This window comes from Rhinoderma darwinii, chromosome 10 (assembly GCF_050947455.1).
Source record: "Rhinoderma darwinii isolate aRhiDar2 chromosome 10, aRhiDar2.hap1, whole genome shotgun sequence".
Classification (NCBI taxonomy): Eukaryota; Metazoa; Chordata; class Amphibia; order Anura; family Rhinodermatidae; genus Rhinoderma; species Rhinoderma darwinii.
This window is the reverse complement of record NC_134696.1, coordinates 87,979,784-88,001,056: the sequence shown is the minus strand read 5'-3', so window position 1 is coordinate 88,001,056 and position 21,273 is coordinate 87,979,784. Positions and strand designations below refer to the sequence as shown.

General features: G+C 42.1%; 1 protein-coding gene across 1 annotated transcript; it reads right to left on the bottom strand.

Annotated features, from left to right (window-relative positions):
• Positions 1-2,406: 2,406 nt before the first annotated feature.
• Positions 2,407-9,513, bottom strand: LOC142661544 (galactoside alpha-(1,2)-fucosyltransferase 2-like). The gene is made up of 2 exons (XM_075838959.1): positions 9,492-9,513; positions 2,407-3,479 (listed from the first exon to the last, which is right to left on the bottom strand). Exons 1-2 carry the CDS (start codon positions 9,511-9,513, stop codon positions 2,407-2,409), a joined length of 1,095 nt encoding a protein of 364 aa, XP_075695074.1.
• Positions 9,514-21,273: the final 11,760 nt, after the last annotated feature.

Below are 21,273 nucleotides of genomic sequence, written 5' to 3'. Positions count from 1 at the left end.
CCTCCACCACCAGTGAAGTCTACTACCATATCATATTAACCCCACCACCAATAAGGGTCTTCTACAATGTCATATTACCTCCACCACCAGTGAAGTTCTCCTACCATGTCATATTACCTCCATTACCAGTGAAGGGCTCCTACGATGTCATATTACCTCCACCACAATTGAAGGTCTCCTACCATTTAATATTAACTCCACCACATTAACCATTTATTTAGCAGTGTTCTCTTCACAAGCAACTGTAACAAAATTTGCAAAAGATTCTTAGTACCTATCCTCCCTTGGCAATGCATTGGGTAGGGAGGATAGGTCTGAGGAGTTAAATGACTCATCATGCATATATATGTTTAGATATAAATGACCACATAGAAATCCCTGAGTCTCATATATTGCAGCATTTTCAGGTTATAAATTACAATTAAGGCACTTGCCATAGGTTGATAAAACAAGGCATATACCATAGGTGAGTCTTGGTTGCAATTGTTTTATTTTAGTCACCCATGGAGTCACTAACAAGGGAGATAACGTTGGTTGTAAAACCATGTTTAGTTACAATCAGAATAATTTTTTTTGTATCACAAAATTACTGCTCTAACAAGAAAATCACAGTCAGATTGTTAGAATTATCACCACGTCTATGGTTAAACGATTCAGATCCTTATATAATTATTACCCATAGAAAAATGTAGACCTACATATAAATATGATCTTACATTAGATATTATAATGTTACATCCCTGCATTAGAAGATATGGCATAAAATGTCCCCGTCTATCAATACAGTACTGTCTTCTGATCAGGGGTAAACATTTTGTGGTATAATATCTATAATAAATATTGTAAATAAGAATATATCTCAAATGGATATAGCTATCATTTTGTTGCTGGACTATACAGCTAACATATAAATGGGGGTGCAGAAGAACAGATGAGAAAATTGTGTACGATTTAAAAAAAATATTCAGCTGTCCCAAATTCTCACAAATGCATATGGTATTTTTCATAAAGAATTTGCTTTAATATTTTTCTTAAAATGGGCCCAACGTCTTTTCGCCGTGCATTAAAATATTTTGCCATTTGTAAGTCCAACATGGAAGCTTTTAAGAATTATTTTCAAATAGATGTTAAAAAAATATAGACCATATGTATTTCCATTTAACAGATATACTGTGAAATTTCCTTGGAACATTAGCATATTGGCACAGTGTCCATCTGGGGTTTCTTGGGCCACTACAGGAAATTATTCTGAGAGTCCTCCCTTTATCTATTCAGAACATGTTACCAGTGATTGGCTCCAAAGTCAAATCAAAATGGGGTTGTCTTCTGCTGGACCTTTTAGTCCCAATATTGTACAATATTATAGCATGGGCCAACCATAGAATGCCCTGGTACTTTGATGGACCAGTCCAACCCTGTATGGGCCACATTTAATTGAAAAAATAAATAAATTGGGACCTCTTTAGATTACCAACAATATTCTTACATTTATTTTTAAATTTCTTTATATGGAATCTAAAATATGTGTGCAATATATTCTTAGAAATAATTTTGAGATTCATGTTAAATTATTATTTAGATTTAGTTTCGGGAAACCAAATATTTTCTTATAATAGAAGTGTTCGGCCCCATTCACACGACCATGGTTTTCATTCGTAATTGCGGAATCCGTAATTACAGATGAAATTGCGGACCCATTCATTTCTATTGGCCATGGACACCTTTCTGTATATTTACTTCTACGAGCGCTTCCGCAGTTACGGACGGCTACGGATGTATATCTGTAGCCATCGGATCCATATTTGCGGACAGTAAAAAACATTCTGGTCATGTGCCATAGATAGACGTGAAAATTGTAACAGCTCAAATCTATTGTATAGTAATACAGAAGTTGGTCCGATTACACTGTGAAAGTTTCTTCCCAACCATTATTGCCGTCAAGGCCTATTCCAGAGAACCCATTGAGCAATCACTAAAGGGGTTGTCAAACTACCGGATAACTCATGACCTAGCCACCGGATAGGTCATTAGTATATGATCGGTGCGGGTCCGACACCCGGACCCTGCACCGATCAGCAGCTCCGGTAGCCTGCGGGCACCGGATACTATTGCCCATTATGCAATGTATGGAGCCGGAAGAAGTTGGCTCCGTACATAGCATAGTCGCCATGCTGCAGAACTACAGTTATGCTCCTATTCACTTGAATGGGTGCAGAGATATTCTGTAGCTGGAGCCAACTGCTTCTGGCATGTACGTCCGGTGCCCGCCTGTAGGCAGCCGGAGTGACTCAACGTTGCGGGGTTCGTGTTGTCGGACCCCCACATGTACTGATGACCTACTGATGTCATGTACTGATGGCCTATCTGGTAGATAGGTCATCAGTTGTCTATAAGTGGACAACCCCTTTAAGGATTGTTTTTGTTAAGAAGTGGTGAGAGGTCCGCTGGAATTCCAATCCATTCTGGAAGAAAAGCAGCTTCGTATTTAAAAAGTTTAAGGAAGGGGGAATCGGGTAAAGTGTAGTTTGATAAATAGATATTTTCCCCTCCTACCAGGTAAGCAACCCAAATACCAAACGTCCCTATGGTCATGATGGTGTGGTTACAGTGTGCAAGCAAGGCAAAATCCCGACCAGGCGAGCTCTCCTGTCCATCTCCAGCAAAGTGGACATCACTAAGTGAATTGTTTATATTCTCTTTACACCAATCCATACCATTACTGGTGACCACAAAGAGAGGGTTTTCATACTTTTGCCTGAAGTAGTCCATGGCTTTTTGCAAATAACCTTTATCAGCAACCACCCCTTTCCATGTGTTTGGCATGACATACACGTAGTCACCTCTCCTGACGTGAATCCCGACAAAGGTGACGTTCTTCTTGTCTCCTCTAACCTTCTCAAGATAAGCGTTAGACTCTTCTCTGACAAAATCATGGAAAGTAAATTCATGAAGTATCTCATCCTTTATATGGTGGTAGAAAGTAAATGAACAAGGGTAACCACCAAGGCTGACATATTCGCCTTTAATTTGTCTGTACTCATCTGACATCCAGTCGTGAAGTCCATAATGTCTCCATTTGATGCGATTCATGACATCTTTGTGAAGCACAGGTAATGTAATTTTAAAGATTTTTGACAGCTGACTATGCATCTCTGGCAAAATGTAAGCTTGATGACCATTCATCTTGGAAAGGGCATAAAGCGTTGCATACTGGCCCATTAAGTTGCCCAAACGTCCAATGGCGTTGACAGTCCACATACCCGTCAGTGGTTTGGTTTTGCTCAATACCAGCTCCAATTCCTTTTCAACAACTTTTTTTTCTGATGTGTTGTGCAGAGTTCTTTCTTTTATCATGGTCATGAACATATTAACATCCAGCTTGGCATGATAAATATAGGAGAACCTCATAAGAACAAGGATAAGTAGAATTACACCAATGTACCAGAAAAAACGTTTGCTCATTTTTGCAGGAGTCCCAGCTATGAATAAAATGGAAAAAGATAACAAGTAAGTACATAGTGGTGTAGTCAAAGATGTCATACAAATTTGTACGAGGCTACGTGAGTAGGGGTTATATTTGCAAAGGAATTTTTTTTTTTTTTAACTACCTCCCATATTTCTTTCTGAAGAAGTCCATGGGATTCTAAATGTAGCATTAGTCAGCAACCACCCCTAGTACAATGTCAATCTATGCAGGGGTTATGGGTGTGGAAAAACAAGCCTAATTTAAAACATTTAAGAGGGTTGTCTGGTTTAGAAACCCTGAAATAACCTATTAGGAATCTTTGAGTTAATAGAGAGGGGTCTCCCTTTCAGTACCCTCAACTAGTAGCCATAGACTGTCTACAAGAAGCGTCTCTCACACTTGAGGATCTGGTGCATTACATGGACAGCCAATTGATTTCAATGGGCAGTGTGTAATGCTTAATTTCCCCTGCAGGAGCAGTGCAGGAAAATTGATCACTTACTGATGAGTTCCTTCACCAGAACTGTTTATTTCTAGAGTTCTCTGTAATCAACTGTTTATTGGGTTTTCCTTCTAACAAAAAGGGATTATTCTTATCCTTGATTGTAATACAATATTTAGTGGATTACACAGCTACTGATTATCTGCCATAGACAGTGGGTCTGTTTAGCAAGTGAGTATTATGTGATTGTCTCTCATTCAACTCAAGTATGGTCTTTCACCAAGTATAAAAAATATGAAGTGCCATAGGGCCTTCATTCTCCATAAGGGACTATGGATCATTTAAGTGTGATAAAACATAACAGAGTCTGTAGCAATATAGAACTATGTTAACTTGGCTTTAATTTAAAGGGGTTTTCCCATTCACTTCAATAGGGGAAGGCTGCAATACCTTTAAATTACTGCTAAATGCGTGTCGAAGATTCACAGTGAGCAAGTAGAAATGAAGGGAAAGGAGTGCTTGTACAAGCGCTGCACCCAACAGATGATCGCCTGGGAGATGGACCCTGACCCATCAGCTATTGATGGCCATTCCTGAGGATAGGCCATCAATTTTTTTTCTGGTTGGAAAACCCCCTTAATTATCTTGTGAAACGTCTGCAAACAATCAGCCTCTGATATTACAATGGTTTAACAAGGTCGTAAAAATATAATTCATAAGAGAAAAACACCTTTTATACTGAAACAACAGTATACAAACCTTGATAGAGAGATATAGATAGCTAGATAGATAGCTAGATAGATAGCTAGATAGATAGATAGATAGATAGATAGATAGATAGATAGATAGATAGGTAGGTAGGTAGGTAGGTAGATAGATAGATTAGATAGATTTTCTAAGGGGTCAGGTTTCATAAAGTGCGAAAAGCACCAAAAATAGGCTTCATTGTTTCAAGACTTAACAAATAAAATGATCATAAGGTCATAGTAAAATAATCTCTGATATTTTACTATGAAGGTCTTTTGCATGCTACACACAGATAAAGCAGAGCTGAGTTTGTCAGATGCAGCAAAAGAGTTTATTATTTGGCTATTTGTTATCTCACTCACTTCATCATTTTTACTTACTATACAGTTGTCGGCAAACAACGCAGCCCCAAGTGACAAATCTCCCTCTGCTACAATAAGCTTAGAATCATTACATACAATATTACATGTGTGGCTGCTCTTACTATTCATTGGTCTCGTGCCTTCATTTCCTTCACATTCTTTAACTATAACAATATGCATTCAAATTAATTCTTTAAATTACCATAAGCAAAAATACAAAATTGAAATGTTCAGATAACATACCATAAAGGTAAAATCTATTGATGGAGGGGCACACTGATATTCCACAGCAGCTCTAGAAAACGTTACCTCCCTACTATACAAAAGATGGACAAACCTCCTGCCTCAACTTGAGGGTGATTTTCTTCAAGAATATGGCACAGGTAAAACCTCAAGACAACCTTCATTAGAGCGGCTGTGACATCATCGGTCCGCCTTCTGTGAAATAACCAATTCACGCAGGACATGTTGGCATAATAAAACTGTAGATCTTTCCGGCAAATTTAACAGAGAGTTTTTTCCTTTAGAAAGCCAAGCTGCTGTCAGGAAAGCATTGTGAACTGCATAAGAGATTGTTACATCGAAAACTTTCCGGATTTGGGCACCGTACAGTGAGTTGTGGCCCCTTGAACTTGGGAATCGTAAGGGGCCAAGATTGCAGGTGTATGATGTCATAATTTGAGTCTATGTAATGAATGTGTGCAATTAAGCAGTGAGTGTTCATGTGTGCCTGCTTGTAGGTAGTGAGTATGCATGCCTGTATATAGTGAACCTGTATATAGTGAACGTATATATAGTGTACGTGTATTGTTGTTAACGTAAAAATGTATACTTGTTTGACTGTAAGTGGTAAGAATGCGTTCATGTCTGTAAGTAGTGAGAATGTGGGAGTGTTGGTAAGGCTACCCCCTCCCCATTGGATAGATAAATAAATAAATAAATAACAATTACACTCACTTCTCCGCTCCTCTTTACTTCTCCCCTCCGGGTCCCCTCATCCCTCCAGCACTGCTCATATAACGTACTTATAGCAAGAAGGACCGCCACCTCGATGAATCTACTGGTTTAGCGAAACGTGCGTCAAGGTGTCGGTCCACCTTGCTATCACGTATACACAAACATGACCCATGGTAAGTCCCTGGTTTTCCTATTTCATCCGGCCTTCTTTTTGATTGCATAGGCCATTTGTTGGATTTGTTAGCGGACTTCATATTGGGTATTTCTTTTGGGAGCCGTACCATGTTCTCCCATTAGACTATTTATACAGCATATGGTTATTCACCCCATAACCACCTGTTTATATTCTAGTCTTATACTCAGGACATACTTTAGGCGTTTTTTTGTTTCATATTGGCATTTACACTGTTACAATTTTTGACATACGGTATGCCTATTATTTTATATTACACCTTGTCTGTATGAGCCACAGTTTGTGTATACTGTTTGCATGGAGGGGCTTTCTGTGTATTTGGGATTTTTCATCAGTGGCGTAACTACCACTGTAGTAGACATAGCGGCATGAGGGGCCTGTGTCGCCCGCTGGGACGGGTCCCCCCATTCCCGGTGCTCTGCCATAGGCTACAGGCCACATACAGTCTGCGGCCTATCAGGCGCAGGGTCAGGAACCCTGCTCAGGCCGATGTGATGACATCACTGGAACACGCTGGACTACGCAAGGATCCCATCAGCGAAGAGGAGCTGCTCTGTTTGTTGGGGGAATGGGGCCTAGGTGAGTATATTTTTTGGGGCCGATATATCGCACAATATGCAAGAGAGGTGGGAGCGCTATCTACAAGGGGGGGCTGTATAGCACTGTCCTGGGGGGCTGTATAGTACTGTCTACAGGGGGGCAGTATGCCACAGTCTAAAGGGGGACTGTATAGCACTGTCTACAAGGGGGGACTGTATAGCACTGTCTACAGGGGGGCTGTATAGCACTGTCTACAGGGGGGCTGTATAGCACTGTCTACAGGGGGTGGGCTGTATAGCAAGGTCTACGGGGGGGCTGTATATCACTGTCTACAGTGGGAGCTGTATGGCACAATCTACAGGGGGCTGTATGGCACAATCTACAGGAAGGGTCTGTATGGTTCTATCTACAGGGGGCACCATCTACAGAGGGACACTATCTACAAGGGAGGCTGTGTGTGGCAGCAAGGGGAGGGGGCCCAGTCAAAAGTTTGCTATGGGGCCCAGTGTTTTTTTCCAGTTACGCCCCTGTTTGTCATCTTATGTCCCCCCTTTTCTCCAATATTTTTACTGATTGTTTTATTGTCAATTATTGTTCACTTAACTTTTGCTAATAAATTTGATATAATATTTTTTAAATATTCTCTCGGGCATTCGTATTTCTTATGGTCTATTATAAGTTTTGGTATTTGAAAGGGAGCCCCTTTACCCTCTTGTTGAGGTTATCTCCATAGGGTCTATATTCTTATACCTCTGTCATCTGCATGCCTATAGGTAATGAGTGTATATGTCTATGTGTAGTGACTGTGTATGTATACATAGCATGTACATAGTAAGTATGCATGTGTGAATGCGTGTATGTATTAAGTGTTCACATCTGTATGTAGTGAGTGTGCCTACATGTGTTTGAGTGTAAACTATAGATGTTTTATTTGGGCATTGCTGTTATTATTCCATAGTCACATGTCCTTTATCTACTAAACTTTTGCTTATTCTGTGCTAATCCTAGGAGAGTGCGAACTAACTCTAAAATAAAGTCTGACGTCTGAGGTATGAAAAATATTTACAGAAATTCTAATAGATAAAATGTGCAAGAGAATGAGTCAGCACTGCTGGGACCAGTAGTCCTTCTAGACATTCGGCAGATCACTGCCCACGGAGGCGCAACAGGGCCTGCTATAAGTCTAGGGAGGTGTTGAAAAAAGTCGCACTCACCCGTTCGGACGTAGAAAATTCTTTAATGCTTGTAAAAAGGTGTGGGGGAAGACGAAGACAGCGTCAGGCAACAGCCGTTTCACGTACAACGCTTTCTCAAGCGAAACGGCTGTTGCCTGACACGGTCTTCGTCTCCCCCCCCCCCCCACACACACCTTTTTACAAGCATTAGAGAATTTTCTACGTCAGACCAGGTGAGTGCGGCGTTTTTCTCTCTACTTGCATTGTGTCTAATAGATAAAATGCACAATTACATAGAATTAAATAATCTAATAACTGATAACCAGCATGGATTCATGAAAAACTGTTTGTGCCTAACAAACATTCTCAGGATTCGACTAGGAGGTAAGTGCAAATCTGGATGTTGGTTCAAGTAGCTGATGAGATCTTAACATGTATGAGTATATATGTGCTCAATAAAAGGGACTAGCACATGATTTATTTTTCACATGAACTGTACAAAGGATCAGGGGACATTCTTTACATAAAATGTATTTCAGACATCAATATAGGAAAGGATTCTTTACAGTTAGAGTAGTCAAACAATGGAATGCCCTACCCTGAGAAGTTGTATTGTTAAATACAATGACAGCATTCAAAAAGGACTAGATTGTTATATTAAGACATATAGCATTGTGGGTTATAATGAATCCAGTAATAATTGATGAGTGATTAATCTCAGTAGATTAAACTTGATAGACCTGTTTCTTTCTTCAACCTAAGTAACTATGTACTGTGTAGTGTTTTGTTTTTCCGTGTGGTGGTACTGCAGAGAAATTAAAGTGTAACTAAACTTTTGACATGTCATAGTAACACGTCTGAAGTTGTGATCGGTTGGGGTCCGAGAACTGAGACCCCTACCGTTAGCTAAAACGAAGCTGCAGAAAGTCTGAGATTGTAAACGAAGCAGCACAGTGCTCACCCTTCTGCCACTTTGTTTTAGCGATCGTGGGGGTCTCACTATGACATGTCAAAAGTTTAGTTACCCTTTAAATACTTGCTGACAATTTCCCCAAAAAATGACAGCTGATAACTGGTGGTCCCAGCAGCAGAAAATTCTGAGATCAGCTTATTGTTGGGGGACCCTTGTAACACAAAGCGGTTGTAAAATACTAAAATCCCTGGAGGAAAAGAGGAATATTAGTGAACTGCTGGTTATGCAATTCTCCTATATAAAAGTGCAGGTTTTGCTGGGACTCACCTAAGGTAAACCTATGCTTCAAGAACATACTGTACTTGATATAACAGTTGTTTGCATACATGTTATATTCCGTTTTGTAGAAAAATCTGGGTTTTAACTCTTGCATTTATGCATTAGAAATTGATAAGAAACAGATTTACATAATATGATGGACTTCCTCCAGTCCTATATAAAAAAAACTCAGCACTGCTACATCTGTATATACTGTATGATCCTAAGTGTCATGATTATTGTTACATCTCTACAGAGATGTGACTAAATATCTTCCTGTATGGAATTGTGACTAAATACATTCTTGCAACGCTTCTGGAAATCTATAAGAAGAAAGTAATAGTACATGTACTGATGGCAGGAGATGTGTGAGCTTACCTGTTACCGCAGGTTGATTCATTTTTGCCTTTAGTCCATTTGTCTCCTCTAATGTAATGACATTCACAAAGTATGAGTAGAGCACCTGCACCGCAGTCACCTGTCCTCTTCCCAGTAACGATACAGAGAGTAAACTCAGCAGACTTAGGTGACCTGACCATGAGATGCAGGTACTCTGGGTGTGGTGAATATTTCCTGCATTGTTTGAAGTCCAGGAAATCGAGTACTGGCTTCAATGTAAGCATGAAAAAGAGGAATGAGTTAGAAAAATCTATGAGTTCCCAAAATCATAAATTATCACCTATCCACAGGATAGGTCATAATTTTCTGATCACTGGAACCCCACCGATCATGAGAACTGGGGTCCCGAACCCCCTGTTTCTCCTATTTGCATGACCGAATTGAGGAAGACATTGACTGTAGCGCCGCTTTATTCAATGGGTGTGGGAATGACGGAAATTGACTAATACTACGCACGGCTGTTTCCGTCATTCTCATAGACAGTTAATGGAGCAGCGGGCGCATGATTGACCGATGCTCCATTCAAACTCTTACTCACTGTGGGAGGAGCAGTAAGGGGCTGCCAGCGATCATAAAATGATCGCCTATTCTGTGGATAAGTGATAATTTATGAGTTTGGGAACCTCCTTTAATCCTATTGCATTTCCCTAACTCATTCCTCTTTTACAACCTTTAAGAGTAGTCCTATGAAAACATTAATTGGGCTTCTGCACATGGTATGCAGGTTTCTAAGACCGCTGAAATGGGTAAGGTACTTTTCAGAAATAATTTTTGACATCTAGGCTCTTCCTTTCACTACAGGGACTACATAGTCTCAAACGAATTAGCACATGCATATTGGATAGGGTCTTGTTATTGTTAGGCAATCAACCACCCACTAGCTACAATTCTATAGATACCATAGTATACTTGTTATATTTAACCTACATGGTCGGTCTGTTTCTCTGTTATACCATGTAATAACTAGAGTCTTCTCTTCATTGTATACCTTTTTAAATGTTTGTTTTATTTTTGTGATAATAAAATTTGTTATATTTTTACATATATGGCCTTGTACTCCACTCTTTTTGTGTACTATGTAAACATTGATTGCAGAGAGTGGAAGCCCTGATGAGCTTTCCAATTACATAACTGAGAGCGTATGGGGGTGATCTAATCCCCATAGTAAATGCATGGGCTGCCGCTGTGATGCTAGCTCCCTTGTACAGTGGAACAACTAATGTAGTTGTTTTGCGGTCCATGAGGGGGATTATGTAATTCCCCTACACTCTGGGCTTTGTGATGTACGCACGCACGCACACACACCACTACTAGCATTTGTGATAGAATGGGTCATTGTAAAGAGTTACACCAATTCCAGGTCAGTTTGTGAAATTTCTTCCCTCCTAGATATTCCACCATCAACTGTAAGTGGTATTATTGTAAAGTGGAAGCATTTAGGAACCACCGGAACTCAGCCATGAAGTAGGGAGCATGTAAAGTTAGAGAATGTGGTAGTCTACTTCTAAGGCGCATAGTTCATAAAAGTCGCCAACGCTCTGCTGACTAAATAACTGAATAGATTCAAACCTCCTCTGGCATTAACACCCGCACAATAACTGTGCCCGGGAGCTTCATGGCATGGGTTTCCAGGGCCGAGCAGCTGCATGCCAGCCTTACATCACCGAGCACAATGCCAAGCGTCGGATGGAGTGGTGTAAAAACACCGCCACTGGACTCTGGAGCAGCGGAAACGTGTTCTGTGGAGAGATGAATCACACGTCTCTATCTGGCAGTCTGATGGATCAGTCCGGGTTTGGTGAATGCCAGGAGAAAGTTACCTGCCTGACAGCATTATGCCAATTGCAAAGTTTGGTGGATGAGCGATAATGCTATGGGCTTGTTTTTCAGGGGTTGACCTAGGCCCCTTAGTTTCAGTGAAGGGAAATCCTAATGCTTCAGCATAACAAGACATTTTGGACAGTGACATGTTTGGGTGAGTTTGGTGTGGAAGTCTACCATGTCATATTATATCTATTACCAGTAAAGGTCTCCCACCATGTCATGGTAACTCCACCACAATATTAACCGATTATTCAGCAGTTTTCTCTTCAAAAGCAACTGTAATAAAATTTGCAAAAGATTCTTGGTACCTATCCTCCCTTGGTTATGCACTGATTCGGGGGAATTAGTCTGGAGGAGTTAAATGACTCATCATGCATACACCGGGTTCCAAATTATTATGCAAATTACGCCTATCTGCACTGAGCCACACACTGCACAGCCCGGAAGAGCAGAAGGACCTCATCCACCCGTCGTGGTAACATGCATAGGTAAGTATGTATTTTATTATTTTATTTAGGCACTATTGGGGCTGTATGGAGGCAGCTATGGGGCATTATACTGAGGTGGCAGCCATGGGGGGACTTTATAATGTGTGGAGGGCAGATATGGGAGCAGTTATGAGGGAATTATAGGGTGGGGACAGCTATGTAGCATTTTAAATGTGTGGGGCAGCTATAGCGGCATTATACTGGGTGGGGTCAGCTATAGGGGTATTATACTGTGTGGGGGCAATAAGGGGCCATTATACTGTGTATGGTCAGCAAAGGGGGCATTATGCTGTGTGGGGGCAGCTATTGGGGATTTATTGTGTGGGGGCCCACTGGGTTGGAGCCCACTCAGATGTGTTCCATTCCCCTGTTCTAAACCCCTAGCTACGCCTCTAATGACCACTAATGGATGGGTCGGATCACATGACCCACCATCAGCAGCCATAGTCGTGCCTCAATGACGCACATCAGCACGATACCTTAAGCCTGCCCCATCCCCTGCCTGCAAAATTGGCGCTGTTTTCGATGTTGCAGGGACTTATTTTTAGAATGGAGCTAAGTACCAGTACTAACTACGAATTACGTTGACATACGTCAGACGAAATTGGGCTAAGTACGGTAGTGGGTGGTCCCAAACAAAAGTGTCGGCCAAAAGTGGGTCACGGCCACAGAAAGTTTGCGAGCCACTGAACTAGGGCATAGCACATGTTCGCAAGCTTAATTCCTGACTTGACCCACCATCAGCAGCCATAGTCGTGCCTCAACGACGCACATCAGCACGATACCTTAAGCCTGCCCCATCCCCTGCCTGCACAATTGGCGCTGTTTTCGATGTTGCAGGGACTTATTTTTAGAATGGAGTCACAGAAAAGTTTGCGAGCCACTGAACTAGAGCATAGCACATGCTCGCAAGCTTAATTCCTGACTACATCCTTTCTTAAGTACTGATTAATACCTGACTATATTTAAGCTATAAGCAAACCTTGAAACTTTCTCAACTCCATGTTTATATATATATATATATATATATATATATATATATATATATATACATACACATACACACAGTATATATATATATATATATATACATATACAGGGTGGGCCATTTATATGGATACACCTAAATAAAATGGGAATGGTTGGTGATATTAACTTCCTGTTTGTGGCACATTAGTATATGGGAGGGGGGAAACTTTTCAAGCTGGGTGTTGACCATGGTGGCCATTTTGAAGTCGGCCATTTTGTATCCAACTTTAGTTTTTTCAATGGGAAGAGGGTCATGTGACACATCAAACTTATCGAGAATTTCACAAGAAAAACAATGGTGTGCTTGGTTTTAACGTTACTCTATTCTTTCATGAGTTATTTACAAGCTTCTCTTTGTTTACAGCCATTGACATGTCGCAGAGGTTAACACGTGAGGAGCGGATAGAAATTGTGTTGATGTCTGGTGAACGCAGTACCCGGGTCATTGCAGCAGATTTCAATGCAAGACACCCTACGAGACCACCCATCTCCCATGCTACAGTTTGCAAACTGCTTGCCAAGTTTCGTGAAACTGGTTCAGTGTTGGATTTGCCCAAATGTGGACGCATGAAAACTGTCACTAATATTTCCTGACTTATGAAAAAATTTAAAAAAATTAGAACAATGTCTAATCCTTTATATACTAACAGTTTAACAAAAAAAACAATTTTATTTTTTTTCTAGCGACACATTCCCTTTAAATGCTTTATTGCAGTGTGGGTCCTTGGGTCGGAAGACCCCTCAGTTAGCTAATTATGTTCTTATTAGCCCATGTTAAGCTTTCCAGGCTTGAATCAGAAAAGGTCTGTTTCATAGATACCCATCTTGTATCCTTATGGCAACACCAGTCTACCATCCTATTCAGATGTATTGCCTGGTAATACAACCCAAAATCTCGGAGCCCCTATTCCTCCTGCATTTTTTTGTATTTTCAGTACACCCGTCAAAACTCTAGCTGGTTTCCCAGCCCATACGAATTTATGTTGTAATGTTGAGAGAGATAGAAAGAAATTACAGTGCATCTTAATCGGGATTGCCTGGAGCAGTTATAATACTCTCTGAAGGATATTCATTTTAATCGCTGCACATCTGCCAAACCAAGTAATATAACTTTTCCCCCATCTCTGGAAATCCTCCTTTATTTTAAGGATCTTATATGAGAACAAGGTTGCAGCGCATGCAGTCAAGCCAATGCCCAAATATTTCAAGGCTTTATCTGCCCATCTAAAGGAGTAGCTGGATTCCAGCTGCACCTTTATATCATCATTCAAGGAAACATTCAATGCTTCGGAATTGATCATATTTGTCTGGTTTTGTAAAAAAAAAAAAAAAAACAGTAAATCATCTGCATACGCTGCAACCTTGTGCTCTCTCTCCTGTAATTGAACCCCCAAAATATCTTAATTCCCCTGTATCTTCCACAACAGTGGTTCGAGGGTCAAGCTAAATATTATCGGCGACAATGGGCATCCCTGTTTCGTCCCTCTCCTGATCTCAAAGGAGGAGGACAAAGTCCCATTTACCTTTAGCTGAGGTGTTGAACGGGAGTACAGGGACAAGACCCATGAGAGCATGTTGGGTCTAACTTGCGCTTATCTAGGTCTAACAATTTCAAATAGTATCTCTAAAACCAATGAGTTAAATAAAACAACACTCCTTGAAGTGGTACTGGAAGATGTTTCTAAGTTAGTCAAAATAAACTTTGCATGGATAGCAAGGATAAATGCCTTCAAAATGAACATTTTACGGAAAAATACTCTCATTTTCCGTAACCTTCCCTTGAATCTTCCTCATACTTGAATAAAAACACTGCAAGTTTCTATGTCCCACTATATTTGGAAAGGATTGAGAGGGAAATTGAAGGAAAGTCTCCTGGAAAATGAGCTATTTAGAGATCAAAAATGCTGGATTGTGGATACCAAAATCTGGAGGAGCAAAATGCAACACTGAGGGCGATAGACAATCTTGAGCGGAGCATGCTGCTCACTGAGTAAATGGGGTAGAACTGGAGAGTGAAGATATGGGTCAGCAGGATCAGGTAAGTATCTGTGGTAGTTAGGGGTAGTAGAAAGGGGTCCAAGATAAGGAAAGCCAATCCTGTTTCTGATATTCCAAGCAAAATTGCCAAGTTAGGTGATGATGCCAGGGTGTCGGTCTCAGAAATTGAAGCCCTAGTGGATACTGATCTCCCTAACAGCCAGGAGAACAGCTCAGCCAGTAGTGGGTGGGATGGTAATGCAGGTAAGACAAGACAATTAGTCGTTGTAGGGGATTTTATAATTAGGAATACGGATAGAATAATTTGTCACTAAGACCGTCTCAACCGAATGGTTTGCTGTCTCCCTGGTGCCACGGTTCGGCATGTGGTGGAACGGGTGGATAAATTACTGGGAGGGGCTGGTGAGGATCCAGCTGTCGTGGTCCATGTGGGTGCAAATGACAGAATATGTAATGGCTGCCGCGCCGTTCCCCACCTCTTCCACGGTCTCTGCTCTGGTTCCTGCGCCCTCCATTTCCTTATGCTCGTCCCGAACTCTACTTACCCGATGCGGACGCTCTGCAGGCTCTGGGCATCGTCAGGTAACTGCATCCCTCACCTCTCTCCACGGCCGTCATCCACAATGTGCGGCTGCAGCCACTAGAGGGCGCGCACGCTGACTCTTTCCTTCTTAAAGGGCCAGCGCGTGCCAAAATTCCTAGACTTCCTATTTAAGGATCCTCCTTCCTCTCAATCCTTGCTTGTTCAACCAAGTTCCCCGTGAGTTTCCCTGTACCCTGGTTCCCTATTTTCTGGCCTTCTGCCTTTGTCTGGATTTCCCGTTTTTTACCTCTGCCTGGACTTGACTATCCTTGCTTGCCGCCTGCATTGACCTATTGCTATCGATACCCGTAATGACGTCTGCTGCCTGTCCTGACTGCTGGCCTATACATCTGGCCTCTAAACCTGCTGTGCCAAGCGTTGCCCTGGGTTACTAGCACCATCTCCCGGACGACACAGAAGATCCAGGTGAGAACCGTGACAGTATGAACAAGCCATGGATCCCCTTGACACAGCCCTGCCTGACACGGGTGATATGGTTCAGGAACTTTCTAGACAAAGAGTCCACCAAGATCAGCTTTTTCAGCTATTGCAAAATGTGTCCACTTGCTTGAACGAACTTGCGTCTCCTTGCGTCTCCGATACCGCCACCACCACCGCAAGCTCCTGTCTACAGTCCTGGACTACATTTACCAATGCCTGCCCACTATGAGGGTAACCCCAAGACCTGCAGGGGATTCGTTAATCAATGCACCATCCATTTTGAGGTCATGGCACATCATTTTTCCTAAGACCGGGCTAAAGTGGCCTACATACTGTCCCTCCTTTCTGGTGAAGCGCTGGTATGGGCATCACCTGTGGGAGAGAAACGACCCCATAATATATAATATTCAGAACTTTCTCTCCACATTTAAAAGGGTATTTGAATTGCCAGGTCGGGCATCGTCAGCAGCTTCCTCTCTTCTCAAGCTCCAGCAAGGAACCTCCACTGTAGGTCAATACGCCATTCAATTCCGCACTCTGGCTACAGAACTCCAGTGGAATAACAAGGCTCTAGTATCTACCTTCTGGGATGGTCTAGCGGGCCGAATCAAGGATGAACTTACTGGCCGGGACCTTCCAACATCCTTGGATGACTTGATCTCTCTTGCCAATCGGATTGGCATTCATTTTCGTGAGAGACAACAAGAATCTGCTTGGGGCAATCGGACATCACAGTTGGCATCAACCTTCCAACGGCCTCTTCTTGCCTTATTTTCCTCTCGGTCGGAAGAACCTATGCAGGTGGAGAGAACACAACTCACGCCTGAGGAGCGCCAGAATAGATGCAAGTTGAACTTATTTTTATACTGTGGTGGAAAAACGCACTTCCTCAAGGACTGTCCAATCAGTCCGGAAAACTCCAACGCCTAGGAGTTCCCTGGTTCCCTGTTTTCTGGCCTTCTGCCTTTGTCTGGATTTCCCGTTTTTTACCTCTGCCTGGACTTGACTATCCTTGCTTGCCGCCTGCATTGACCTATTGCTATCGATACCCGTAATGACGTCTGCTGCCTGTCCTGACTGCTGGCCTATACATCTGGCCTCTAAACCTGCTGTGCCAAGCGTTGCCCTGGGTTACTAGCACCATCTCCCGGACGACACAGAAGATCCAGGTGAGAACCGTGACAGTATGAACAAGCCATGGATCCCCTTGACACAGCCCTGCCTGACACGGGTGATATGGTTCAGGAACTTTCTAGACAAAGAGTCCACCAAGATCAGCTTTTTCAGCTATTGCAAAATGTGTCCACTTGCTTGAACGAACTTGCGTCTCCTTGCGCCTCCGATACTGCCACCACCACCGCAAGCTCCTGTCTACAGTCCTGGACTACATTTACCAATGCCTGCCCACTATGAGGGTAACCCCAAGACCTGCAGGGGATTCGTTAATCAATGCACCATCCATTTTGAGGTCATGGCACATCATTTTTCCTAAGACCGGGCTAAAGTGGCCTACATACTGTCCCTCCTTTCTGGTGAAGCGCTGGTATGGGCATCACCTGTGGGAGAGAAACGACCCCATAATATATAATTATAATATTCAGAACTTTCTCTCCACATTTAAAAGGGTGTTTGAATTGCCAGGTCGGGCATCGTCAGCAGCTTCCTCTCTTCTCAAGCTCCAGCAAGGAACCTCCACTGTAGGTCAATACGCCATTCAATTCCGCACTCTGGCTACAGAACTCCAGTGGAATAACAAGGCTCTAGTATCTACCTTCTGGGATGGTCTAGCGGGCCGAATCAAGGATGAACTTACTGGCCGGGACCTTCCACCATCCTTGGATGACTTGATCTCTCTTGCCAATCGGATTGGCATTCATTTTCGTGAGAGACAACAAGAATCTGCTTGGGGCAATCGGACATCACAGTTGGCATCAACCTTCCAACGGCCTCTTCTTGCCTTATTTTCCTCTCGGTCGGAAGAACCTATGCAGGTGGAGAGAACACAACTCACGCCTGAGGAGCGCCAGAATAGATGCAAGTTGAACTTATTTTTATACTGTGGTGGAAAAACGCACTTCCTCAAGGACTGTCCAATCAGGCCGGAAAACTCCAACGCCTAGGGCAAGTAGGAGAGGCTACCCTAGGTGGAGTATCACCCTCTCAAAAGATGACCATACCAGCTAAACTGTCCTTTGCAGGAACCACTTTCTGCGTCCAAGCCTTTCTAGATTCCGGATTTGCTGGGAATTTCCTGTGCCAGTCCCTAGTTAATCACTACAAAATCCCAGTTCAAAAACTAACCCAACATTTGTCCATTGCTTCTGTGGATGGGAGGCTTCTACAGGAGACTATCTATCTTATCACCGAGCCCATTTTCATGTTAACAGGGGCGCTGCACAGGGAACATATCTCCTTCTATGTTTTAAAGAACTCTCTGAACCCTTTGCTACAGGGTCTACCATGTTTGCAGAAGCACTCTCCTGTTATTGACGGGACTGGAGGTCAAATTACCCGCTGGAGTAACTTCTGTCACCAACATTGTCTACAATCAATTCGCCCACCCATGCCTCAGTCTACAGAACCTAACTCAGCAGGACTTCCTACTCCATATAAAAGCTTCTCTGATGTTTTCTGCAAACAACAAGCTGAATCGCTGCCACTTCACAGGCCATACGACTGTGCCATAGACCTGGTCCCCAACGCCACGCCTCCCAGAGGTAGAGTCTGCCCTTTGTCTTTGCCCGAGACGGAGGCCATGTCTCGGTATATCCAAGAGAATCTGGAGAGAGGATTCATCTGTAAGTCCTCCCCTCCTGCTTCCGCAGGGTTTTTCTTTGTAGGGAAAAAAGATGGCTCCCTGCGTCCTTGTATTGATTACCGTGGGTTGAATAATATTACGTTAATGAACAAGTACCCGTTACCGTTGATCTCTGAACTCTTTGACCGCAGGGGGTGAGAATTTTCACCAAACTAGACCTTCGGGGAGCTTATAAGCTCAACCGGTCCGCGAGGGAGACGAATGGAAAACCGCATTCAACACTCGTGATGGGAATTTTGAATACCTCGTCATGCCCTTTGGACTTTGTAATGCTCCTGCGGTTTTCCAGGCATTTATTAATGACATTTTTCGAGATCTGTTCAACAGCTGTGTGGTGGTATACCTTGATGACATTTTAATCTTTTCTCCTAATATTCAGACTCATCGTGTGCATGTGTTCCAAGTGTTACAGCGTCTGCGACAGAACTCTCTGTTTGCTAAACTGGAGAAATGCCTCTTCGAGAAAACCAGCCTGCCTTTCCTGTGGTATGTCATTTCCCGTGGCGGATCATCATTAGGGCAGTTCAGGTGGCCACCCGGGGCCCAAGGCTCCCAGGGAGCCCATGGCCGCCCGAACCCCTTCATGCCCGGTGGCGTTGCTAGCAACGGAGGGAGCCCCGGTGCCAGGACCGCACCTGTCATGAGGCGAGGGGAGCTTCTGTGCTACTTAGCACCCGTGGTCTCTGCTGAAACTCCCCCTCCAGCCCCCCTTCCCTGCTCTACACATCTCTCCTCCTGCTGCTAGCAGTCGGGACATGGGGGAGGGGAGACTGTTTGCGGGCTCTGTGTCGGGCTGTGAGCAGGAGAAACGCTGTGAAGACTCACAAATATCCTACATAAAAGGTAAGTGCATGTGTGTTTACAATGTGTACCTTATATGTGTATAATGTGCATGTTCATGTGTGTTTACAATGTGTACTTTATATGTGTATAATGTGCATACTCATGTGTGTTTACAATGTGTACTTTATACGTGTATAATGTGCATACTCATGTGTTTACAATGTGTACTTTATATGTGTATAATGTGCATACTCATGTGTGTTTACAATGTGTACTTTATATGTGTATAATGTGCATACCATGTGTGTTTACAATGTGTACTTTATATGTGTATAATGTGCATACTCATGTGTGTTTACAATGTGTACTTTATATGTGTATAATGTGCATATTCATGTGTGTTTACAATGTGTACTTTATATGTGTATAATGTGCATACTCGTGTGTTTACAATGTGTACTTTATATGTGTATAATGTGCATACTCATGTGTGTTTACAATGTGTACTTTATATGTGTATAATGTGCATACTCGTGTGTTTACAATGTGTACTTTATATGTGTATAATGTGCATACTCATGTGTGTTTACAATGTGTACATTATATGTGTATAATGTGCATACTCATGTGTGTTTACAATGTGTACTTTATATGTGTATAATGTGCATATTCATGTGTGTTTACAATGTGTACTTTATATGTGTATAATGTGCATACTCGTGTGTTTACAATGTGTACTTTATATGTGTATAATGTGAATACTCATGTGTGTTTACAATGTGTACTTTATATGTGTATAATGTGCATACTCATGTGTGTTTACAATGTGTACTTTATATGTGTATAATGTGCATACTCGTGTGTGTTTACAATGTGTACTTTATATGTGTATAATGTGCATACTCATGTGTGTTTACAATGTGTACTTTATATGTGTATAATGTGCATACTCATGTGTGTTTACAATGTGTACTTCATATGTGTATAATGTGCATATTCATGTGTGTTTACAATGTGTACTTTATATGTGTATAATGTGCATACTCGTGTGTTTACAATGTGTACTTTATATGTGTATAATGTGCATATTCATGTGTGTTTACAATGTGTACTTTATATGTGTATAATGTGCACACTCATGTGTGTTTACAATGTGTACTTTATATGTGTATAATGTGCATATTCATGTGTGTCTGTGATGTGTACATGTGTATGCATGTATGTATATTGTGTGTGTGTGTGTGTATGTATTCCGCAGAAACTAGAAGAAATTCCGCTGCAGAAAAAAAGCACAATTTCCTGCATTTTTGCTGCAGAAAATGGTGCGTATTTTGCTGCATTTTTCTCAATGTTGGGGGATGGTGACAATTCTGTCCACTTTCCGCAGCAGGAATTGACATGCTGCAATACAAGAAATACGTACCGCAGGACAAAATGTCTGGTCGGAAAATTTTACGCAGCGTCTGGATGAGATTTGGTAAATCTCACTCACTTTGCCACTACTGTATTCTGCGTATTTTCCGGGCGGTAAATACACAGCAATTCCGTTGAGTGTGGACAAGCCCTAATACAGTAGCATGAGAGTAGATTAGATGTGAACAATTCTCATCCACACGTTGCGTAAATGATAAGTGGGGAAAAAAAGCTCAGATATTCACCTGCGGTGCGTTTTTTTATTCCGCAGCATACCAATTGTATTTGCGTAAACGCTGCTCATTTGTTTCGGGTTTTCCCCATTTAATTCAATGGGGAGGTAAAACCCACAACAAATAACAGATGTTATGTAAAAACGCAATT

What these genes read in the sequence shown, in the direction of transcription:
- LOC142661544 (XM_075838959.1), bottom strand. Translation starts at nt 9,513, where the DNA reads ATGAATCAACCTGCGGTAACAG. An exon ending in GAATCAACCTGCGGTAACAG is followed by an intron (nt 3,480 to 9,491) that starts GTAAGCTCACAC and finishes TTTTATTCATAG; the next exon opens with CTGGGACTCCTGCAAAAATG.